Source organism: Hemitrygon akajei, chromosome 3, assembly GCF_048418815.1.
Source record: "Hemitrygon akajei chromosome 3, sHemAka1.3, whole genome shotgun sequence".
In the NCBI taxonomy this organism is placed as follows: domain Eukaryota; kingdom Metazoa; phylum Chordata; class Chondrichthyes; order Myliobatiformes; family Dasyatidae; genus Hemitrygon; species Hemitrygon akajei.
In genome coordinates this window covers 19681453-19707722 of record NC_133126.1, presented here as the reverse complement: position 1 = coordinate 19707722, position 26270 = coordinate 19681453, and the positions used below count along the sequence as shown (strand labels likewise).

Genomic DNA, 26270 nt, shown 5'->3' with positions numbered 1-26270 from the left:
GATCCTTACTCTTCGTGAATTTTATAAATGACCTGGATGAGGAAGTGGAGGGATGGGTTAGTAAGTTTGCTGATGACACAAAGGTTGGGGGTGTTGTGGACAGTGTAGAGGGCTGTTAGAGGTTACAGCAGGACATCGATAGGATGCAAAACTGGGCTGAGAATTGGCAGATGGAGTTCAACCCAGATAAGTGTGAAGTGGTTCATTTTGGTAGGTCAAATATGATGGCAGAATATAATATTAATGGTAAGACTCTTGGCAGTGTGGAGGATCAGAGGGATTTTGGGGTCCGAGTCCATAGGACACTCAAAGCTGCTGCGCAGTTTGACTCTGTGGTTAAGAAGGCATAAAGTGCATTGGCCTTCATCAGACGTTGGATTGAGTTTAAGAGCCGAGAGGTCATGTTGCAGCTATAGAGGACCCTGGTCAGACCCCACCTGGAGTACTGCGCTCAGTTCTGGTCACCTCACTACATGAAGGATGTGGAAACCATAGAAAGGGTGCGGAGGAGAATTACAAGGATGTTGCCTGGATTGGAGAGCATGCCTTATGAGAATAGGTTGAGTGAACTCGGCCTTTTCTCCTTGGAGTGACGGAGGATGAGAGGTGACCTGATAGAGGTGTATAAGATGATGAGAGGCATTGATCATGTGGATAATCAGAGGCTTTTTCCCAGGGCTGAAATGGCTAACATGAGAGGGCATAGTTTTAAGGTGCTTGGAAGCAGGTACAGAGGAGATGTGAGGGGTAAGTTTTTTATGCAGAGAGTGGTGAGTCCAGTCTTCTTTGCTGCTTTATGTTGGGGAGCAGCATCGATGCTGGTGATGCAAAAAGTCTAAATAAACTCATCAAAAAGGCTGGATCTGTCCTTTCGAGTTAGTGGTGGCGAGGAGGTCGCTATACAAACTGTTATCCACTATGGACAATTAGGCACATCCTCTCCATGACCTACTGAGTAAGCAGTGGAGCACCCTTTTGAACAGACTCATTCAGCTCCACTGTCACAAGGATCATTACAGAAAATCATTCCTACCAAATGCAATAAGCATATGCGACAGGAGAACATACATCTTAGTACAATAGTCTCTGTTTTATTATTTTGTACATTATTATTGTATGTTATTCCACATAGGTACATTATTGTGTATATTATTATTCTGTATTATTAGTTAAGTCTTCACACTGCTAAGCTGTGTTTTTAACTGTTGCTGCCGTAATGAAAGAATTTTTCTCTCGGGATCAATAAAGTATTATTTTTATTATAATGAAATGCAAGCCAATGTGAGGTAGGAACACGAGACTGCTTGAAGTTGCTACCAAAGAAACTGTAAAATGAGACACCATCCAGTCATTGTAAAACAGTGAATGTTGAAACCCTCTTATATTTGGTGCTGAGATCGTCACATAGACACAAAAGAGGGAAGAATCATTGCTGCCTCTCAGAGATCATGACCTGTTTTATTTTCAGTATTCAACAGGAAAGCACAGAGTAAAATGAATCTCTCTTACCTCAACTGGGGCATTGTTCTTGTCCAAGATGTCAACAACTCGATGAAATCCAATTGGTGCTTTCTTCTTGGTATATCCTAACCAGTTCTGAAACAAAATAGAGCACAGTTGTACACAGATGTTGCATAGGAAGCAAGGTGGTTTTAATGGAATTGCCTCTATCTCTGGAGACAATTTATTTACTAATATCCTTTATAAACCCACCGATTCCCACAGCTACCTGGACTATATCTCTCCCCACACTGTCACTTTATAAAAATGACATCCCTCAATTCCTCTGTCTCCACCGAATCTACTTTCCGGATGAGGCTTTTCATTCCAGAACTAAGGAGATGTCCTCCTTTTTCAAAGAAGGGTGCTTCCTTTCCTCCACCATCAACGCTGCCCTCACCTACATCTCTTCCATTTCACGCACGTCTGCCCTCACCCCACTCTCCCGCCACCCCATCAAGGGTAGGGTTCCTCTCGTCTTCATCCACCACCCTACCAGCCTCCGCGTCCAACACATAATTCTCCATAACCTCTGCCATCCCCAACGGATCCCACCACCAGGCACATCTTTCCCTCCCACACCCCCCCCCCCCCCTTCTGCTTCCCACAGAGATCGCTCCCTACAACACTCCCTTGTCCATTTGTCTCTCCCCACAGATCTCCCTCCTGGCACTTATCCTTGCAAGGAGAACGAGTGCTACACCTGCCCCTACACCTCCTCCGTCACTACCATTCAGGGCCTCAAACAGTCCTTCCAAGTGAGTAGACACTTCACTTTTGAATCTGTTGATGTCATCTATTGTGTTTGGTGCTCCTGGAGTGGCCTCTTGTGTATTGGTGAGACCTGACATAGATTGGGATACCACTTTGCCAAGCAGCTGTGCTCTGTTTGCCAGAAAAAGTGGGTTCTCCCAGTGGTCAGCCATTTTAATTCTACTTCCCATTCCGACATGACAGTCCATGGCCTCCCCTACTGCCGCGATGAGGCCACCCTCAGATTGGAGGAGTAACAGCTTATATTTCATCTGGGTAGCCTCCAACCTGATGGCATGAATATCAATTTCTTGAAATTCTGGTGATTCCACCCACCACCTCTCCTTCACCGTTCCCCATTCCCATTTCCCTGTCTCATCTTAACTCCTTACTTGCCCATCACCTCCCTCTGGTGCTCCTCCCCCTTCCCTTTTGTCCATGGCCTTCTGTCCTCCCCTATCAGATTTTCTTCTCCAGCTCCTTATCTCTTTCACCAACCAACTTCCCAGCTCTTTACTTCACCCCTTCCCCTCTCGCAGTTTCACCTATCACCTACCACGTTGTACTTCTTCCTCCCCTCCCAATCTCCCCCACTTCTTACTCTGACTGCTCACCTTTTTTTCTCCAGTCCTGATGAAGGGTCTCAGCCCAAAATGTCGACAGTTTAATCTTTTCTATAAATGCTCCCTGGCCTGCTGAGTTCCTCCAGCATTTTGTGTGTTTTGCTTAAAATATTAACTTCCAGTTGTGTTATGTAACCATTTGTTCCATTTCTTTAGAAATACTCTGTCACATTTTGTAGAGAATTGGTGAATTACATTAAATTACATTTCCGATCCCCTTACACGTCTACAATGTGAACTGTTTCACCATTGTCATAACACAGATCGCCTTCAATGAACGATTCATATAGCTGTCGTAATAACCCTGAGTTGGTACTAGTAGAAGTACGATCACTCGAGTTGAGTAAGATATTCTCCTAAGGGGTGGGTCTTCAGGTGGATGTAGAGGCCAATCCGGGATCGACATCTTCTGGTGCAGTGTGGACATGAGTAAGTCATGGCTGTGGTTTGTGGCTGGATTTTTTGGTAGTTCATTCTCTCCTTTCACATCTGCCACTTGTTCTCTGTGACACAATAAAGGGCACTTTCCTGTAGTGCAGCTCCCTCTTGAACTGATTTCCTCCAGCTGCATCTATTGTCTTCCCCACTTTTAGATGTCATGTTGAGTTTCTTCAGGCCGATTTTGATGTTATCATTGGCACTACATTGGTGCTATACTTCCTAGTTCAAGGCAAATGTTCCCAGAAGTGGACAGAGCCAAGCCAGATATAATCACTGAAACCACCTCACCAGGTTTGCAATTTAGATCTGTTATCTGTTCTTTTATAATTGTAGTTCTGCATAGTTAGTATATTATGCAGTAAATAGTGATTATGAATCCTTATTTTCTTTTACTTAGCAAAGATTATGGAACTGATAATGTTCAGCTCATACAATTGCAGACAGCCATCATTCATGAACAAAAGCTGACAATCTGAAAGAAGCAGATGAATGTGGACTAGATGGAAATATACAGAGTAAATAAAATCAAGCAAATTTAACACATCGAATGATGCAGCCCATCATTTAAAGGGGTGGGCAAGAAGTACTTGGAAGGATGTGAGGAAGTTTTAGTGCATAGTCCCGTTGAAGAGTCTCGGTCTGAAACATTGATTCTATTTCTTTCCACAGATGCTGCCTGACCTGATGAGGTACTCCAACATTGTGTTTGTGTTACTCTGGGTATTCAGCATCTGCAGAATTTCTTGTGGTTGTTTTTATGTGATTTTGAGTTAGCAGTTACTGTCTCTGTGGTAATGAAAACAGAATCAATTGGGGCATTAATAAAGGAAACTGAAGAGGTACAAGGGGAAATAACTTGCAGAGCTACACGCAGAGAGCAAAGAGCTATTTGGATATGATGGACCAAATACCTTCCTTTTCTGAGTTGTAACAATTCTGTGATTCTACAAATTGTGATTAATTTAAATGATACCTTTGTAATAAATAGGCTATCAACGTCTTTCCAAGCCTTCAGTTTGGCACGGGCTGCCAGTGCAGTAAGTAAGTACTGTTTGTCTGAAATCTAAAACAAAAACAGAAATGATATACAGTATTTCTATTATTATAATGAAAATAGAAATTTAAACGTATGACAGAAGTGTATAATCCACCTGTTAAGAGTGTATTTTGGAGGGGCAATATAGTACCCATTAATTTCAAAAGCCACCAGTCTTCAGATCTGAATATCGATTGTAGATTGAATTTAAAATGCAGCTCGGAACAATGGTCTTCCTGAAGCTGCATTTTAGAGTAAATTGCAGACCAGGAAACATCCAATTGACTTGACATGTCTGCATATGCATGAATGCAACTAAAACTCCACTGCATAATACGACTCAGACACATAGAAACTTAGAAAACATACAGCACAATTTCAGGCCCTTCGGCCCACAAAGCTCTGCCGAATACGTCCTTACCTTAGAACTACCTAGGTTTACCCATAGCGCTCTATTTTTCTAAGCTCCATGTACCTATCCAGGAGTCTTTTAAAAGACCTGATCATTTCTGCCTCCACCGGCAGCCCATTCCACACACTCACCACTCTCTGTGTAAAAAAAAAACTTACCCCTGACATCTCCTCTGTACCTGCTTCCAAGCACCTTAAAACTATGCCCTCTTGTCCTAGCCAATTCAGCCCTGGGGAAAAGCCTCTATCCACACGATCAATGCCTTTCATTATCTTGTACACCTCTATCAGGTCACCTTTCATCCTCCGTTGCTCCAATGAGAAAAGTCATATTAATTAACACTTATTTTGGGGGTGTGTTGGTGGGAAAATCCAGACATTTGAAAAATTACATGTAACTCAAAAGAAACATCTTGCGGTCATTGTAACTATAGAAATTATCCTGTTCCCTTTGTTCTTTAACATAAAAAATGTGCTGTAATGTTGGATCGGGGAGCCTCTCTCTCGAGTGATTCCAAAGGCTGTCAGTCATTGTGTGTCCCGAATAAAGAGTTATACATCTACCAGCTGTCTCTCTCCAGCAGTTATGTACAGTCACAACACCAACTACACTGAACAGAACTCTCTCATATTTTTACTTTAATGGTGTTCATAGAAACACAAGTTGTTTTTAGCTCTCTCTGATTCCAACTGAAACCTTTAATTCTTACATGCCCAACTTCCTCATGAGCTGTTGGAATTCTGAAATAAAAACAAAACCTGCTGAAAACTACTCAGCAGAACAGGCAGCATCCATAGAGAGAGAAACAGCATTGAGTGTTTAAGCTTTCATCATTTGTATTTAACATAATAACCATCCTTCATTTGCTTTCTCAATTTTCCAGTTCCAATGGAAGGTCAATGATCAGAAATATCAGCTTTTTCTCTCTCCACAGCTGCTGCTTGATCTGCAGAGTATTTACTACTTTTATTGTGTTGGTGTGTGGCCAAGTGATTAGGGTGTTTGTCTAGTGATCTGAAGGTCGCTAATTCGAGCCTTGGCTGAGGCTGCGTGTGTCCTTGAGCAAGGCACTTAACCACACATTGCTCTGAGACAACACCGGTGCCAAGCTGTATGGGTCCTAATGCCCTTCCCTTGGACAACATCGATGGCGCGGAGAGGGGAGACTTGCAGCTTGGGCAGCTGCCGGTCTTCCATAAAAAAACCCTTGCCCAGGCTGCACCCTGAAAACTTTCCAAGGCGCGAATCCATGGTCTATTGAGACTAACGAAGGCCTACTACTACTTTTATTTCAGATTTCCAGCATCTGCAGGTTATGTTAATTATATTTTTTTTGTATATCTCAGGTGTTCTCCTATCTGTAAGATGAAATAAATTCCAACGAGAATTCATAAATTCAAAAATGAATTCTAACTCGATCTTGAAGTGTTATGTTGGTTTCTGGACAGATTACCTTTCTATTAGATGACCATGTTTTAGCCACTCCATGATGATTGATGCTGGGGTGACAGGAGGAATACAACATTTGGCTTCAGTTGCAGGTACCAGCAAAGAACGAAAAGGTCGCCGTTACTGACTGCAATTGGTATCCTCTTCTGGGAAGGCACCGGAAGCATGCACATGGCAGTCAGCACACCTGTTGTTTCACAGTTCCAGAGACCCAGGTTCGATCCTGACTTCCAGTGCTGACTATGTGGAGTTTGGATGTAATCCTGTGACTGAGTGAAACTGAAGATCTGAGGGCAAGACTGCTGGATCAGAGACAGCTGAGAAACATCTCAGTTGTTTGCTGTATCAAAACTTGGTTATCTGCAGACACACTGGATGCTGCAGTTAGACCAGAAGGATTCACGATTTACAGAATAGACTGAACTGCGGACTCGGGTAAGACAAAGGGAGGAGGTGTGTGTTTTATGGTTAACTCTTGTATTACTCCGAAGCTGCGGCTCTGTCGAACTCGCGTTCCCCTGACTTGGATCATCGAATGGTCAAATTCAGACCATTCTCTTTACTTCTGGAGTTCTCATCCGTGATCCTGATGGCAGCTTATACACCACCAGCGGCCAATTATGATCAAGCACTCGTGACACTGCCTGATGTCGTCTACAGACAAGAAATAGACCATTGTGACACATTTCAAATTATATTCAGAGACTTCAACCAGGCTTGTTTGAAGAATCCCTGCCAAATAATCACCAGCATATAACCTGTGGCACCAGAGGTCCCAACATACAAGACCACTGTTACACTAAGTTAAGGAATGCCATCTGTTCCTTGCCCAGACCGTGATTTGGTAAATCAGATCATTGGGCTGTCCTTCTCCTACCTGCCTAAGAAGCAAAGGTCCAGAAATTAGGACAACTGAGAGATGGCCGTGGGAGACAGAGGAACAATTATGGGATTGCTTTGAATCAGTGGATCAGGCTGTGTCCACGCACTCATCCAGAGAGCTGAATGAATACACCATGGTTGCAACGGATTTTAGGTAAGTGTGTCCCCATTAAATCATTCAGATCTTCCCCAATCAGGAGCTTTGGATGAACCATGAGATCCAAAATTTGCTGAAGTTTGATCAGAGGCATTCAAGTCTGGAGACCAAGAAAGCTACCAGAGGTGAGGTATGAGCTCTGGAAAGCCATCTCATGGGCGAAGTGAAGATTCTGGATCAAAATGAATCAACAAGGGATGCTCAACAGTTGTGGCAGAGATTGAAAGCTATCACCCCCTACAAAGCTAAAACAAGCAACATGGGAGACATCAGAGCTTTGCTTCCAGTTCTTAGTGCCTTCTATACTCACTTTGACTGTCAGAATATGAAGAAGCCACTGTGAACCCCCTCCCCCCATCTCCTGATGATCCTCTGATCTCAGTCTCTGAAGCTGATGAGTGGACTGCCTTCAGGAGGATGAATCCGTGGACAGCATCCGGACTGGATGGGGTACCTGGCCACGTACTAAAGGCCAATTTATACTTCTGCGTTGAATCTACGCTGTAGCCGCGTACCCTAAGCTGTACCCTTCGCCGTAGCCTGATGAGCACCTCCCCAAAAATGTAATTACGCATCGCGACGACGCAGACTGCAACAACTATGATTGGTCCGCTTGGTAGCATCACATTTCCTCCTACGCATTTCTGATTGCTTCTGAACAATGAACCAAATCATTAAATCTACCTGCCGACATTTGAAAATATTTGAAATGCATTTCCTTGTCCATGTCTCTCAGTGGCCAGACAAGCACAGAAAGTTCACCCTCCTTCTGCCTCAATCCGTTCAATGGTCGTACACACCACCTCCTCCCACGTCTTCTCTCTTTTCTGCGTTGCAGTAATTTCAATGAAAGTAACTCTTGTTCAACATTTATTAGCTCCAACTCCAACATGATGCGCTCAGTTTCAGTCGCCATTGTTTGAAGTACAGAACTCAACACAGTGGCATAGAAACCCCACCACCAGCCAGCGTTTTAGCAGTGCATTGCAGAGCGATGCAGACACACCAATGCACAAGTATAAATGCTCACAACGGCGTAGGTCACTTGTGTAGGCTATGGTGTAGGCCTACACAGAAGTATAAATCAGCCTTAAAGAGCTGACCAACTGGCTGGTGTGTTCACTAAGATCTTTAACCTCTCACTTCAACAGTGTGTGGTACCTACTAGCTTCAAGTAGGCCTCAATTATACTAGTGCCCAAGAAAAGTGTGGTGACCAGCCTCAATGACTATCACCCAGTTGTACCTACATCCACAGAAATTAAGTTTTTTGAGAGGCTAGTGATGAAACATATCAACTCCTGCCTGAGAAGTGACTTGGATCTGCTCCAGTTTGCAACAGGTGCACAGTAGATGCCATCTCATTGGCTCTTCACTCAATCTTGGAGCACATGTACAGCAAAGATATATACATCAGGATGCTCTTTATTGACTACAGCTCAGCATTCAATACCATCATCCCCTTAAACCTAATCAATAAGGTCCAAGGATCCTTGAGCAATTGGATCCTGGGTTTCCTCACTTGTAGACGCCAGTCAGTCCAGATTGGCAAAAATATCTCCTCCACATTCTCTATCAGCATAGGTGCACCACAAGACTGTGTGCTTAACCCCTGCTCTACTTACTTTAAACTTGTGGCTGTGTGGCTAAGCACAGCTCCAAACCATATTCAAGTTGGTTAATGACACCTTGTTGTGGGCCAAATCAAAGGTGGTGATGAATCAGCATACAGGAGGTAGAATGAAAATTTGGCTGAGCGATGTCATAACAACAACCTTTCATTCAATGTCAATAAGAACAAGGAACTGGTTGTAGACTTCAGGAGAGGGAAACCAGAGGTCCATGAGCTAGTCCTCATCGGAGGATTAGAGGTGGAGAGAGGGTTAGCAACTTTGAAATCCTGGGTGTTACTACTTCAGAGGATCTATCCTGGACCCAGAACGTAAGTGCAATTGCAAAGAAAACACGGCAGCGCCTCGACTTCCTTAGGAGTTTGCAGTGATTCGACAAGATATCGAAAACTTTGACAAATTTCTATAAATGTGTAGTGCATAGTGTATTGACTGGCTGCATCACAGCTTAATATGGAAACAGCAATGCCTTTGAATGGAAAATCTAACAAAAGGTAGTGGATTCTACCAAGTACGTCACAGGTAAAACCCACCCAGCCATTGAGCACATCTACATGAAATGCTGTCGTAGGAAAGCAGCATTCATCACCAGAGATCACCACCACCCACGTCATGCTCTTTTCTTGCAGCTGCCATCAGGTAAAAGGTACAAGAACCTCAGGACTCGCACCACCAGGTTCAAGAACAGTTACTACCCCTCAATCATCAGGTCGTTGAACAAAAGGGGATAACTATTCTCACTTGCCCATCCATGGAAATGTTCCTGCAACCAATGATCTCACTTTAAGGACTCCTAAAGTCCTCATTATCTCATGTTGTCATTATTTATTGAGACTTATTTATATTTGCATTTGCAAAATTTGTTCTCTGCACTCTGATTGATCTTTCATTGATCCTGTTATAGTTACTATTCTATAGGTTTGCTGAGTATGCCCGCAAGAAAATGAATCTCAGGGTTGTATATGGCGACTGACATACGTGTATGTACTCTGATAATAAAATTTACTTTGAACTTCTGAGATTTTTGAGGGTTTCCTTCAGGTGCTTTAGTTTTCAAAACTGCATGGGTCAGTAGGTTAATTGGTCACTATAGTTTGCTCCAGGTTTGGAAATGAGTTCGAGAATCCAGGAGTGGGGAGTTAACAGGAATGCGGGAAGAAAAATACGGATCGGGGTAGGATGTGTGTAACAAATAAACTAATTTGGTGGGTCAAATGGCTTCTACCCGTGCTGTAACTCTCTATCTCAAGGCAGAGTGAGGAGATCAGAGGTTAAGTCTCCAAGTACACCCTGAGAACTCATAAAGGTAAAAGGGCAGTGGAATTATTGCCAGTTGGAGAATGAAAAGCTAAGTCTTTTAGGAATGAAGTTGGAAAGGCAGAAGGTTGTAAAAGACTGGAACTCCTGGGATTGTCGAAGGCCCAGTGTCTACGTGTGCACATCCGAATCAGAGTCCACTTGAGGTTGGAGGCCAAAGAATATGGACTGTCTTGGGGTTACACCATAAGACCATAAAACATAGGAGCAGAATTAGGCCATTCAGCCCATTGAGTCTGCTCTGCCATTCCATCATGGCTGATCCCACTCAACTCCATACACCTGCCTTCTCGCCATATCCTTTGATGCCCTGACCGATCAGGAAAATATCAACTTCCACCTTGAATACACCCATGGACTTGGCCTCCACCGCAGACTGTGGCAGAGCATTCCACTCTTTGACTAAAAATATTGGTCCTTACCTCCATTCTACAAGGTTACCCCTCAATTTTGAGGCTTTGCCCTTTAGTTCTGGATACCCCCACCATAGGAAACATTCACTCCATATCCACCTTATCTAGTCCTTTCAACATTCAGTAGGTTTCAATGAGATCTCCATACGTTCTTCTAAATTCCAGTGAGTACAAGCCCAAACCTGCCAAATGCTCCTCATGTGTTAACCCCTTCATTCCCAGAAACATCCCAATGAACCTCTTCTGGACTCTCTCCAATGACAACACATCCTTTCTGAGAAATGGGGCCCAAAAACTGTTGACAATACTCCAAGTGCGGCCTGACTAGTGTCTTCTCAGCATTATCTCCAAGCTTTTATATTCTAGTCCTCTTGAAATAAATGCCAACATTACATTTGTCTTCTTTACCACAGATTCAACTGTAAATTAACCTTCTGGGAGTCTTGCACAAAGACTCCTAAGTCCCTCCGCACCTCTGATGTTTGAACCTTCTCCCCATTTAGATAATAGTCCACACTTTTTTTCCTTTTACCAAATTGCATTATCATACATTTCCCAACACTGTATTCCATCTGACACTTTTTTGCCCATTCTTCCAATTTGTCTAAGTCCTGCTGCAATCACATTGCTTCTTCAGGACTATCTACCCCTCCACCTATCTTCGTATCATCCGCAAACTTTGCCACAAAGCCATCAATTCCATTATCCAAATCATTGACAAACAATGTGAAAAGTAGAGGTCCCAATACTGACCCCTGAGGAATACCACTAGTCACTGGCAGCCAACCAGAAAATGCCCCCTTTAGTCCCACTCACTACCTCCTGCCTGTCAGCCATTCCTCTATCCACGCCAAAATCTTTCCTGTAACGCCAAAGGATTTTATCCTGTTAAGCAACCTCACATGTGGCACCTTATCAAATGCTTTCTGAAATCCAAGTAAATGGCACCCACTGCCTGTCCTTTGTCCATTCTATGTGTTACTTCCATGAAGAACTCTTAACAGATTTGTCAGGCAAGATTTCCCTTGACACAAACCATGCTGACTTTCACTTATTTTATCACGAGTCTCCAAGTACCCCAAAGCCTCATCCTTAATAATAGACTCCAACACTTTCCCAACCACTTGGGATATTTGGCCTATAATTTCCTTTCTTTTGCCTTCCTCCCTTCTTACTGAGTAGATCGACATTTGCAATCTTCCTTTCCTCCACACCCTGCCAGAATCAAGTGATTCTTGAAAGATCATGACCAATGCATTTGTTATCTCTTCAGCAACCTCTCTCAAGACTCTGGGATGTAGTTCATCTGGTCCAGGTGACTTATCCACTTTAACAACCTTAAGTTTGCCTTCAGTCCTGTATTCTTCCCCCTTTTGAATTTTGCCTCTGTAGCACAATTTAACTCTTTGCCCTGTCTGCATCTGTACTCAATCATTGGTTTGTCCTTCTTTGCGTTCATGTTACACCCATCATCTACTTGTAAAGCTGCTGGCTCATCCTCAGCTCGATCATACTGGTTAGAGCACCGTGAATCTGCAAGGGTGGGAGGGAGGAATGGGGCCTGATTGGCTGTAGTTGCATGTTATGTTCTGCTGAGCGTTGTGCGCTTGCTATGTTGGCACACGGACTGTAACATTTATGGGCTGCCCCAGCACAGTCTTGGGTGTGATGGTTTTTAACGCAAACTACGCATTTCATTGTAAGTTTTAACGTGTGATAAATAAACTAGAATCTTGAATCTTGAAGTGTTACTGGATCAATAGTGATTACCCCTTAGAGGCTAACATCAAGATGCAGAACTTACCTTGAAGGTTTTTTTCAAATTTGCTGGACTACTGAACGTTCCCTATAAAGAAACAAAAAGGGAACACTGTTGTCATCTCGAAGTATTTCAGTTGTAAGCAAGGTTAGACATTCCCCACCTCAGCCACCTTAATGACAGTCATGTCTCACCTACTCCCAGTAACCCTCAAGCTCGCTCCTGATGCAGCTTACTTCATTTTACACAGGATTGCCATGAAAATCCTTGGCAGCTCTGTCACGTTTGGGGTGGAGAGGAGCCTCAGACCAATCCTCCAACCCCCAACTGCAGGACACAGCGAAGAAGTATCACCAGGAATCCAACATCAATCAACTGGAGTGTGGAACACTGCTGTATTTAAATACTTGGACCAGCTCCTGTCACCATTTAATTTAACCTTATTGCCCGGTAATGCCGCTACTTTCTGAGGAGGCTCAAGTCAAGAAAGCTGGACTAAGCCCGTCAATACTCATGACCATCTGCAGATGTGCAGTTGAGAGTGTCCTGACTCTGCATGGTATGGTAGGCACACTGCAGCAGACAGGAGGGCTCTACAATGCCCAACTGCCTGACACATCACCAGCACCAGCCTACCTGCCATCAAGGACATATACATAGAAAGGTGCTGGCCAAAGGCCAGAAATTTCATGAAGGATCCCACCCACCCTTCTCATGGACTGTTGGTTTCATTCCCATCAGGAAAGAGCATGCTAAGACTTCCAGACTCAAAAACTGTTACTTCCCCCAAGCCATCGGGTTGATCAACACCACCACCATTAACCCATGCCACCACACAACCCCCCATCAGCACTACTTTATCACCTCCTGGCATAGTCACCTTACGTACAGGTACGCGAGCATCTCATTACATATAGTCAGTCCAGGTATATGAGCTGATCTAATGCATTTTTATTTATTGTGTTATTCACTTTGCTCTTTATTCTTATTATGCTTGCATTGGATCTGGAGTAACAATCATTTAGTTCTCCTTTATACTTGTTTACTGAAAATAACAATACACAATCTTGATAAACACTGTTCTCAAAATACACTACCTTCTCACCCCCATCATCCAATAGCTGTCAGAAGAAGTGGTAAAGGTGGGTACTATTGCAATGTATAAGATACATTTGGAGAGGTAGATGGTTAGGAAAGGTTTGGAGGTTTAAGGGCCAAATGCAGGCAAATGGAACTAGGTCAGGTAGACATCTTCAACGTCATGGGAAATTGGGCTATTGAGTCTGTTTCTGTGCCATATGACTCCATGATTTATAGCAGTGAAGTTATCAAGTAATATTGATGTGGTAATTATCCACTCACTTCCACTCTACTTGTGTGCAGGTGTATATGTTTAGCGGGTGGGGGAGGATGGATGTTTATGAGTACGTTGAGCTGTACTCCCATCTAGAAGGAATGTCTGATCAACAGTGGAGAGAGAAATACATTGTCATCCCCAACACACGCATGATAAGAGTTGAAAGTATTAGCTCTTCCTTAAGGTAATTGGACATCTCATTAATAAAACCACATAGCAAAATCGATTTAGGTGAGTGACGATAACAGAAGTAGATCTTATTTACACAGAGAGCAGGAGGTGCCGGGGTGGTGGGAGAGGCAGATACATTTGGAACATTTAAGAGACTCTTGGACAGCCACATGCATGACAGAAAAATGGAAGGCTATGGGGGAGGGAAGGGTCAAATGGATCTTAGAATAGGTTAGAAGGTTGGCACAACATCATGGACCAAAGGGCCTATACTGTTCTATGTTCTAAAGCAGTTATGCTCCACTCTTAGCCCTGATGCAACTAATGCATGTACAGGACTGCAATCAGAACCAGTAACTCACGTCCGATTCTCCGTAATGATAAAAGCAGGAGTAGTAGAGTGTTGTCACGAGTGGCATGCACAGGATGGAAGCCTTCCTGGGGTGCTCATTGAACACCTTCATCTGTTTGGATGCCTCAACACGTTTATCGTTCTCCTGAAAACCCAGAAACAACAATGGTCACCTGTGAAGCCAGGGCAGTCTCAGTGAAAAGGATGGTCCTTTTCACAAGTACCACCCGGAGTTCATTCCCAGTAAACCCTATATTTGTCTCTTTTTATAGTTTCTTACTCAGTTAAACATGCCACATAAGTTCACTGGGAACTCTCAGAAGGACATAAAATATGCATTAAAACAAGAACAACTTGGAGTGGATAAAGCCTCATTTGGACTATGGTGTATAGTTCTGGTTACCCTGTTATAGGAAAGACTTTAAACTAGAAATAATGCATAAAAGATTTATCAGGATGTTGCTTGGACTTAGGGGCCCTAGTGATGAGGAAAGCTGCATTTACTAGAACCGTTTTACCTTATCAGGGGGAGGACCTGACAGTGGTGAATAAACAACACACACAAAATGCTGAAGGATCTCAGCAGGCCGGGCAGCATCTATGGAAAAAAATTCAACAATCGACGTTTCAGCCGAAGCCCTTCATCATCAGGACTGGAAAAAGAGATGAGAAGTCAGAGTAAGAAGGTGGAGGAAGGGGAGGAAGAAGTAAAAGGTAGTAGGTGATAAGAAAAACTGGGAGCGGGGTGGGGTGAAGTAAAGAGCTGGGAAGCTGATAGGAGAAAGAGATACAGGGCTGGAGAAAGGGGAATCTGATAAGAGAGGACAGAAGGCCGTGGAAGAAAGGGAAGGGGGAGGAGAACCAGAGGGAGGTGACAGGCAGGTAAGGAGATAAGGTGAGAGAGGGAAATGGGATTGGGGAATGGTGAAGTGGGGGGGGGGGGGGGGTCAACTACCAGAGGTTCGAGCAATGGATGATCATTGCATCAGGTTGGAGGTTTACCCAGATGGAATATTAGGTATTGCTCCACCAAACTGAGTGTACCCTCATCATGACAATAGAGGAGGCCATGGACCGACATGTCAGAATGGGAATGGGAAGCAGAATTGAAATGGGTGGCCACTAGGAGATCCTGCTTTTTCTGGCAGATGGAGCAAAGGTGCTTGGCAAACAGTCTACCAATCTGCGGCGGGTCGCTCCAGTAATACAGGATGGCACTCCAGGAGCACCGGATACAGTAGATGAGCCCAGTAGACTCACAAGTGAAGCGTCACCTCCAATGGAAGGGCTGTTTGGGCCTCTGAATGATAGAATGAGGAGTGTTTAAGGGCAGGTGTGGCACTTGTTCCATTTGCAAGGTTAAGTGCCGGGAGGGAGATCAGTAATCAGGAGTGGTGAATAAGATCAGGCAAGGCATAGACAGGGTGAAAGCACAGAGCATTTACCCCAGGGAGGTGTTCCAAAAAAAACCAAAAGGGCATAGGTTTAAGATCAGAGGCGAGAGATTTAAAAGGGACATCAGGGGCAGCTGCTTCACAAAAGGGTGATGTGTACTTAAAATGAGCTACCAGAAATAATAGTTGAGGTGGGTACTTTAAACTATTTAGTTAAGTACATGGATAAGAGAGGTTGAGAAGACTGTGGCCAAATATGGGCAACACAGTTGGCACTGATAAGTTGGAGCAAAGGACCTGTTTCCATGCTGAATGACACTATGTCTCATACAAAAGCGGCTATAACGTACAGAGTGATACTCACACAAAATGCTGGGAATTAGTAATTGACATATTATTGATCCATGTTCTGAGATACGGTGAAAGGCTTTTGTTTACATGGCATCCAGCCAGATTATACCATACATAAATACATCAGTAGTACAGGTGTGTCCCCCCCCCCCCACCTTTACAAAGGTAGAGCGTTCCTATAAAACCTTTCTTAAGCCGAAATGGTGTAAAATGAAGAACCATTAATTTATATGGGAAAAATTTGTGTAAAAGCAAAAATCCTCTTTGTAATGCGAAAACAGGTTACCAATGTAGGCCTTTTGTAAAAGCGAAGAGGTGTAAAGCGAACATTCGTAAAGCAGGGGACACCTGTACCAAAGCAAAAATAAAGGATGCAGAATATATTGTGTTACAGTTACAGAAAAAATGCAGCACATTTATTTAGTTACTTAGAAATACAGCATGGAACAGGTCCTTCCAGCCCAGTTAGCCACACCTACTTAACCTCCGTCTCAGCACAGGAATTTACAATGACCTATTAACCTACTAACTCATACGTCTTTGGGCTGAGGGAGGAAACAGTATAGGGGACAAATAAAGTGCAAGGGTCACAAGAAGACAGATTAAGAGAGAAAGGTTTCAGTTTTAGTATTTATTAGGTCCATACAAGATTCTATAATAGCAGGACAGAAGCTGTCATTCAGTCTGCTGGTAAATGTTCTGAAGCTTTTGCCCCTTCTGCCCAAAGGGAGAGGGGAAAAGAGAGAATTCTCAGCATGAGAGGGGTCCTTGGATGTGGTATGATGAGTCAATGGAGGGCAAGCTGGTTCATGTAATAGATTAAGCTGCATCCACAACTAGCTGAAGTTTGTTGTAGATTTGGGCAGAGTTGTCATACCAAGCTGTCTTGTTTCCAGACAGTGGGCTTTCTATTGTGTACCCATTTGGAAAAAAAAGTGCTGACTATGTCCTTTTGAATTTGAGCAAAAACAAAGCAGTTCTTTCCAATGTGGAAATCTGGCTGGAAATTAAAGTAGGCATGGGATAAACCTGCAGTAGGGAAGGGGAGAAGACCGTTAGTGGGTGTCGAAGGAAGGAGCTGTCGGTGGGTACTGAGGTGGACGAATGATAATGGAAAGGTAAACAATAGACCAAGTTGTTCCTCACATCAATAATAATCTGTCTCTCCAACAGTGTATAGTGATCTTCAACAAAGGTGCCATCATCAATCGCAAATGGGAGCCTAAAGACAAAAACAGAGATAGAGAAAATCATAAACACGAGAGACTCAGCAGATGCTGGAAATCTCAGGTATCACACAAAAACACTGGAGGAATTCAGCAGGTCAGGCAGCACCTATGGAGGGGAATAAAAGTTGACGTTTCGGGTCATGACCCTTCGTCAGGACTGAAAGGAAGGGGAAAAAGCCAGAACAAGGTGAGGGGAGGGGAAGGATACAAGATGGGAAGTAATCGGTGAGACCAGGTGAAGGGGAAGCTGTCTCTTCCACCTCTCACTTCCCAACTTCTTTGTTCATTTCTGCTTCCCCACTGCCCACCTTCCCCCTCTGTGGGATTAGTATAAGTAAATATGATGGCAAGACAGTGACTATACTTCATTAGGAGTTTGAAGAGATTTGGTATGTCAACAAATACACTCAAAAATTTCTACAGGTATACCGTGGAAAGCATTCTGACAGGCTGCATTACTGTCTGGAATGGAGGGGGGCTATTGCACAGGACAGAAAGAAGCTGCAGAGGGTTGTAAATATATTTGGCTCCATCTTGGGTACTAGCCTACAAGGTATCCAGGACATCTTTAGGGAGTGGTGTCTCAGAAAGGCAGCGTCCATTATTAAATACCTCCAGCTCCCAGGGCATGCCCTTTTCTCACTGTTACCATCAGGTAGGAGGTACAGAAGCCTGAAGGCACACACCCAGCGATTTAGGAACAGCTCCTTCCTCTCTGCCATCGGATTCCTAAATGGATATTGGACCTTGGACACTACCACATTTATTAAATATATATTATTTCTGTTTTTGCGCTATTTTTAATCTATTCAATAAACGTATACTGTTATTTATTTATTAATTATTATTATTATTATTATTATTATTATTATTATTTTATTTTGGTTTTTTCCTCTTCTATATTATGTATTGCATTGAACTGCTGCTGCTAAGTTAACGAATTTCACGACACATGCCAGTGAAAATAAACCAGATTTTGATTCTGACATAGACTTGGTGGGCTGAAGGGCCTGTTTCTTTACTGTATAGCCCTCTGTTTCTAATACAAAGTGAGGGATGGCAGGATTGTGTTTGGACATGATCGCAGCGTGCAGAGACTTCAACATTCACTGCCTCAACTAACATAGAATCTGGATGAGCATTTGAATGCCGTGCACCCGTAGCACTGTGGACCAACAAGGGGAGGGCATCAAGTGAGAAAGGAGGAGAGAAATTAGAAAACTTAGAGCCTTTGGGTAGAAATAAACAAAATTATCAACCCTCTTAGCTTGCCTTCTCTCAGCTGCTTGCTTACACAGTATCTCTATTCAATACTTACCCAACACAGCTTTTCAAATATTCTTTCTTCTTATTATGGTCTTTGATATTCAAGTGTTCCTTGTAGTGCAAGAGCTGAAATAAGAAATTTGATATTTAAAAAAATCTGATTGCAATGGCATTTATTGAATTTGAAAACGAGTTAACATCTCCTGCAAATTTGCTTCAGACATCAACAGAAAATCCTTAACAACAATTTAGAAACTGGAAGCTTAGGAACCAACCATCCTCAAGCATCCATCATCAAGGACCACCACCATCCAGACCACGCTCACTTTTCGCTGCTGCTATTGGGAAGGAGCTATAGGAGCTGTAGTTCCCACACCACCAGGTTCAGGAACAGTCAGCCATCATGGCTCCTGAAACTATCATGGATAATTTCATTCATCTCTGCTCTGAACTGATTCCTCAACCTATGGACTCACTTTCAAGGACTGTACAACTCATGTTCTCAGTACTATTTATTTATTTACACAGTTTGCCTTCCTTTGCACATTGGCTGTCAGTGTTTGTGTGTAATTTTTCATTGATTCTATTGTATTTCTTTGCTTTTACTCTGAATGCCTACAAGAAAATGAATCTCTAGGTACTATACAGTGACCTATCTAAACACAGAAACATAGAAATCTACAGCACATTACAGGCCCTTTGACCCACAATGTTGTGCTGACCATGTAACCTACTTTAGAAACTTCCTAGAATTTCCCTATTGCATAGCCCTTTATTTTTCTAAGCTCCACATACCTAAGAGGTTCTTAGAAAACCCTATTGTATCAGCCTCTACTACCTTCGCTGACAGTGCATTCCACGCACCCACCACTCTCTGTGTGATAAACTTATCTCTGACATCCCCTTGTACCTACTTCCAAGCACCTTAAAACTATGCCCCCTTGTGTTAGCCATACAATCAATGCCTCTCATCATCTTATACACCTCTATCAGTTCACCTCTCATTCTCTGTTGTGCCACGGAGAAAAGGCCAAGTTCACTCAACCTATTCTCAGTGGTGAATACTGAAGCAAAGTATTCATTAAGTAGCTCGGCTACCTCATCCAGCTCCATGCACAGGTTTCCACTCTCACTCCTGATTGGTCCTATTCTCACATGGCTCATCCTCATGCGCTTCACATACTTGTAGAATGCCTTGGGGTTTTCCTTAATCCTGGTTGCCAAGGTCTTCTCAAGGCCCCTTCTAACTCTCCTAATTTCATTCTTGAGCTCCTTCCTAGAAACATTGTAATTTTCTACAGCTCTAACAGTACCTAGTTTCTTGAACCTTTCGTAAGCTTTTCTTTTCTTCTTAATTGGATTTTCTGCGTCCTTTGTACACCGTGGTTCTTTTACCCTACCATTCTTTCCGTGTCTCAATGGAACATACCTATGCAGAACACCTTTGTCACGTATCCCGTGACCAGGTTACCAAACCAACAGAAATGGAATACACGTTGGAATCACTGTAACTAATAGTGTTTATTAGTAAACTAAGTAATACAGTACTATAAAATGCAAATATATATGAAATAGGTTAGCAATGATATATACAGAAGTGTGTAAATACGAATCAAAACCAAGCTCTTTCAAAGTCTAGGGGTAAATGGATAGTCTTACGATGGTGAAGAGTTCAGTTCAGTTCAGTTTAGGTCGAGGTAGTTCTGGTGTAACATTGGAGAGAGCGCGAGAGGTGATGCCATTGCTGTGAACCTTCCGTTATCTTCCTGTCCTGTTATGGTCACCAACTGTGACCCCCGTACGACCACTCTTCAGTGGTAGACCTGTCACCCAGGCAAGGGTGGACACACAACAAGACCCCACCGGTCGCACCTTCACACACTGTGAGCCACTGATTGATTCCCCCGAATCGATCCTCCAAACCCCCACCTTCACGTGGGTGCACAATGCTCTTTCAGTGTCCCGTGGCATGTCTCCCTGGTGTGTCTGTCTGTGTCTTCGCAGACCTGCTTTTTATCTCCCCTTTGCAGGGCACCGGCCGTCCATCACCCGGTCCTGCCTTGCTGTCTCTGCAAGAATCTTAACAAGCAGGCAAAAGTCCTTGGAGCAAAGGTAAACAATCAGCCAAGGAGCCATAATATTAAATCATGTCTCTCTCTCTCTCATCTGCATGGGATGTCTCCCCCCTCTTCTTCTCTCTCTCTCATTAGCAGCATAGTTCACAGGGGGTCACTCTGGACCCCACCTCAGCTTGGTTTGCTCATCACACTATGTACTTTGATAATACATTTATTTTGAACTCAAGGTGCAGCAATGAAGCAATTACAAGTCGCAGAATTCTGGGATAAAAATCAGAAAATAGGCAGCAAAAGAGAGATAAGTTAAAGTCCTCTCATAGATAGAAACATACATTAACCGAGATTCCCCCTCTTTTGCAGTGACGGATCTGTTGTATCCCCAAAAGATTTTGTCCCTATCCCATGGCTTTTCAGATGCCCACAACTTTGTGGTGCCAGGTTCTAAATGTATCAGGACCTTAATGAATGGCATCCAGGTAGCAATTGTACGGGAGGGATTCAGGATGGGATGAAGGCATTGATGTATAAAGAATGGGCCTGTACACAGCATAGTACAGGAAAATGAGAAAATGCCTTATTAAAATGTTTTAAGATTCTGAAGGACTTTGAAGGGGATTGGAGGGAAGAAGACAGGGGAATGTTTCCCTTAATAGGGTTACCTTGAACTAGTGGGTATAGATTCAGAATAAGGCATTGCCCATTTAAGACGAATGAGAAATGATGTTGCAAATAGGAAGCACTGTTGCTTCACAGTTCCAGGAACCCAGGCTAGAGACTGATGTTAGTTGCTGACCGCGTGCAGTCTGCATGTTCTCTATGACCACAAAGACTTACCCCAGGGTCCCTGATTTCCTCACATATTCTGCCCTGGAGGTTAACTGAGCACTGTAAATTGGCTGCAGTGCAGGGGAACTGGAGGAGTTAATGGGTAAGACAGGAGACCTTACAGGGAGTTAAATGGGGGCACGGTATTACTGATGGGTGTGCTTCTGAAACCTGACATAAATGTCACTGAGCCAAATTGTCTCTTATGTCCTCAGATAATGCATGGGAATACATATATAGGAATTTCTCTTTTTATAGGAGTATGGCTATTCTCCCCCAGAGAGCTGCAAAGGCAGTTTCATCCAATATATTCAAAACAGAGACTGGCAGACTCATGAACCATAAGGTGAGAGAGGAGGAAAAGAAGCATTGAGGCCTTTCCTATAGCAGAGTGCCATACATATATAAATGAGATCAAGGTTGGGTCAGCCATGATCTCAGTTATATTTATGTCACCCGGTTATAGGTAAGATGCAGCTAAACTGGAAATGGGAGGGGCAACCTTATAAAGGTATTTCTAATTATGAGAACCCTACATAGGATGGAAGGTAACAAAGTTAAAAGTTCAAAGTATATATATGTCACCATATACAACCCAGGAATGAAAGGGTTACCATATGAGGAACACTTCCTGGATCTGGGTCTGTACTTGCTGGAATTTAGGAGGGGATCTCACTTAAACCTTTTGAATGCTGAAAGGCCTAGACAGAGTAGATGTGGAAAGGATGGTTCCCATGGTGGGGGAGTCTAGGTCAAGAAGGCACAGCTTCGGGACAGAGGGGCATCCATTTAAAACTGAGATGCAGAGAAATTTCTTTGGCCAGAGGGTGGTGAACTTGTGGGAATTTGTTACCACGGGCAGCTGTGGAGGCCAGGTTGTTGAGTGGATTTAAGGCAGAGATTGACTGGACGCAACATCGAAGGTTACAGGGAGAAGGCTGGGAAGTAGGGCTGAGGAGGGGGTAAAATGATCAGCCGTGATTGAATGGTGGAGTAGACTTGATGGGCCAAAGGGCCTAATTCTGCTCCTATGTCTTATGGTCTTATAAACACAAGAAATAATAGAATCAATGAAAAACTGCACCTAACAAAGTGTGAAAATACAAAAATACAAAATAATTAAATAAATAAGTGATAAGTATCGAGAACTTGAAATGAAGAGTCCTTGAAAGTCAGTCCATAGGATGGAGTGAGTGAAGGTGAATGAAGTTTATCCCCTCTGCTTCAAGAGCCCGATGATTGTGGGATAATAACTGTTCCTGAACTTGGTGGTGTGCATCCTGAGGCTCCTATGGAAGCGACGAAAAGAAAGCATGGCCCGGATGGTGGGGGTCCTTAATGATGGATGCTGCTGTCCAGTGTCAGCGTTCAGTGTAGATGTGCTCGATGGTGGGGAGGGCTTTACTCGTGACGGATTGGGCTGTATCCACTACTTTTTGGAGGTTCTTCCATTCAACACCAACAGAATCAACAAACTCATTTGTAAGGCCAGTGATGTCGTGGGGGTGGAACTGGACTCTCTGACGGTGGTGTCTGAAAAGAGGATGCTGTCCAAGTCGCATGCCATCTTGGACAATGACTCCCATCCACTCCATAATGTACTGGTTAGGCACAGGAGTACATTCAGCCAGAGACTCATTCCTCCGAGATGTAACACTGAGCGTCATAGGAAGTCATTCCTACCTGTGGCCATCAAACTTTACAACTCGTCCCTCAGAGTGTCAGACACCCTGAGCCAATAGGCTGGTCCTGGACTTATTTCCACTTGGCATGATTAATTTATTATTATTTAATTATTTACAGTTTTATATTGCTATATTTCTTCACTATTCTTGGTTGGTGCGGCTGTAACGAAACCCAATTTCCCTCGGGATCAATAAAGTATGTCTGTCTGTCTGTCAAAGGAATTGGTGTTTCCATGCCAGGCCATGATGCATCCAGTCAATATACTCTTCACCACTCATCTGTAGAAGTTTGTCAGAAATTTCAGATGACATGCTGAATCTTCACAAACTTTTAAGAAGGTAGAGGTGCTGCAATGTTTTCTTCGTAATGGCGCTTACGTGCCAGATCAAGTATCAACCCTCTGAAATGATAACACCTGGGAATTCAAATTTGCTGACCCACCCCACCTCTGATCCCCTGATGAGGACTGGCTCAAGGACCTCTGGATTCCTCCTCTTGAAGTCAACAATCAGCTCCTTGGTCTAGCTGACGTTGAATTAGAGGGCATTGTTGTGGCACCACTCAGTCAGATTTTCAGTCTCCCTCCTATCTGCTGATTTGTCACCACCTTTGATTTGGCCAATGACAGTGGTGTCGTCAGCAAGCTTAAATCTGGCATTGGAGCTGGGCTTAGCCACACAGTCATAAGTATAAAGCAAGTAGAGCAGGGGGCTAAGCCTAATCAGTGCTAATGGAGATTGTGGAAGAGATGCTGTTGCCTGTATGAACTTTTCCCCAGGATAGGAGAGTACAAACTAGGAAGCACAGAGTCGCAAGAAGGTGCAGAGGGTAGTGGACATAGCCCTCCCCACCATCGAACATCTGCAGGATTCTGCTTCCAAGTCAGCATCTATCACCACTGAGGTTAGGCTGAAAGTACAGAAGCGTGAATCCCCACACCACCAGATTGAAGAACAACTCTTTTCCTACAACCATCAGGATCCTGAACTGATCTGCACAGCTCTAACCCAACCTCAGCAATGATAGACTACGGCCCACCTCCTCCATTTCCATGGGCTTGTCATTGTTTAATTTTGACACTAATGTCTTGTCTTGCACAGTCCTTTTCTTCATGTTGTGCTGTGAAACTGCTGCCAGCAGGGTGATGATACAGGAGACTGAAGACCCACACTCCAACTTTTAGGAACAGCTTCTTCCACTCTGCTTTCAGATATCTGAACAGTCTGTGAAACCACGAACACTACCCCACTATTCCTCTTTTGCATTCTGGTAACTTAGAGTAATTTTCATATCCTGCTCTGCTATGCTGCCACAAATTTCCCAACAGATGTGATTGATAATAAAGTTGATCCTGATTTTTCATTGTACCTGTTTACCGTACTGGTGCACGTGACAATAAATTTGACTTGACTACTAAATTGAGAATTTTAAAATATCTTGTTAATTAACTGAATTTAGGACCTATTCTGTTGAGGTACTGGTTCTGGGATACTTACTGCAGCCTCTTCTGTCCTCCCCAGGGCTCTGTATTGAAAGAAATAAAGGATAATTTCACTATCCATGCTAAATTCATAGGATACATATTGATTTACAGAATAACTCTGACTAAAGCCCAACTCATCCATATCTGGTATAACTTTATCTCTTTGAATCTGCCCTCTGCTGGATCTGATGTTACAGATGTTTTATGTTAAAATCTAATTCCACACTCCTGTTACAGTGGTAATTAGTCATCACCAAATGCACTCAGAAATCCCAAGCTGACTGAAAAATTCAGAGGTGACGGGTGGGGGACTGTGGGGCTAGGGAAAATGTCAGCACAGACAAGATATAACATCAACAGTTGCTTGAATAACCAGGGGATTCACTTTATGTTTCAACACTCCTGTGCGAATTTAATTAGTTTATTAACTAGTTATGAATAATCAAACCTGTCCTGACCTAAGATAATCCACCCTTTACAAATTCTCACATACATGAGAAAAGCACTTCTCAAGCTAGCAATACTATTACTAATAATAATAATTTTTCATGATATCCATGAATAATTATATCTATACACTCAGTGGCCACTTTATTAGGTAACTCCTGTGGCAATTGAGTGTATTTTTGTGGTGTTCTGCTGCTGTAGTCCATCCACTTCAAGGTTCAATGTGTTCTTTTGTGCATCACTCCTTTTCACGCTACTGGTGTAATTTGTGGTTATTTCAGGGTAACTGTTGCCTTCCTGTCAGTTTGAACCAGTCTCCTCTGACCTCTCTCATTAACAAGGCATTTTCACATCCACTTGCTGTTTTTTTTTGTTTTATGCACCATTCTCTGTAAACTCTAGACTCTTATGCATGAAAATCCCAGGAGATCAGCAGTTCCTGAGATGCCCTATCCACCCTGTCTGGCACCAACAATCGTTCCATGGTCAAAGTCACTTGGATCACATTTCTTCCACCATTCTGATGTTTGGTCTGAACAACTGAACCTCTTGACCATATTTGAATGCTGTTATGTATTGTGTAGAGTTAGGATGATTGTTCAATGAAATTAAATAATTATAGTGTGTGCCCTATGATATGATATGGATTACCATAGAAAATGGACAATTCAGATTTACAGAAAAATTGGCCTACGGACAATTATTAGAAATGGAGCCCTTACATGACCCAGGGACTGCCAACTGCTTCCTTGTCCTGTATTCCAAAATCCAACCAAAACGCCAACAGGAAGTATGGAATACAAGATCACATGTCTTACCTGAGCAACTCCATCAGTAGTTTCTGTTCTCCCGTCTCCTTCAGATAGTGGACAAATTGCTGCAGAGCAAGCTGCTTGCATTGCAGCTCTCGAAACAGGACCTCTGTAAAACATAGGTATGCGTTTGCAATCAGCAGGACAGAATCAAAATGATATCTGCAAGTCAAGTCAACTGCTACGTAGACATCAAGGACTTCGACAAACAAGAGACTTTTAAAAAGCAGCCTATCATTCTCTATTGCAATAGTCAGAACCATAAAATGTTCCAGAAGGTGACTATTTTGCCATTTCCATTTCCAAACTCTTCAGACTTTTATTCAGCTCCATTTTATAAGATTATAGAAATATAGAAAATAGGTGCAGGAGTAGGCCATTCGGCCCTTCGAGCCTGCACCGCCATTCAGTATGATCATGGCTGATCATCCAACTCAGAACCCTGTA

At 43.2% G+C, this 26270-nt stretch overlaps 1 protein-coding gene across 2 annotated transcripts in view; it reads right to left on the bottom strand.

Moving 5' to 3' along the window:
• Positions 1-26270, bottom strand: part of vipas39 (VPS33B interacting protein, apical-basolateral polarity regulator, spe-39 homolog) — a 64546-nt gene that overhangs the window by 10911 nt on the left and 27365 nt on the right. For both annotated transcript variants that reach the window (XM_073039289.1, XM_073039290.1), the window contains 8 exons: positions 25830-25932; positions 24578-24605; positions 18545-18618; positions 17144-17219; positions 14263-14397; positions 12418-12459; positions 4291-4380; positions 1510-1596 (listed from right to left, as the gene is read on the bottom strand). In XM_073039289.1, the coding sequence (XP_072895390.1) occupies positions 1510-1596; positions 4291-4380; positions 12418-12459; positions 14263-14397; positions 17144-17219; positions 18545-18618; positions 24578-24605; positions 25830-25932 (635 nt within the window). The remainder of the gene's footprint in view (positions 1-1509; positions 1597-4290; positions 4381-12417; positions 12460-14262; positions 14398-17143; positions 17220-18544; positions 18619-24577; positions 24606-25829; positions 25933-26270) is intronic.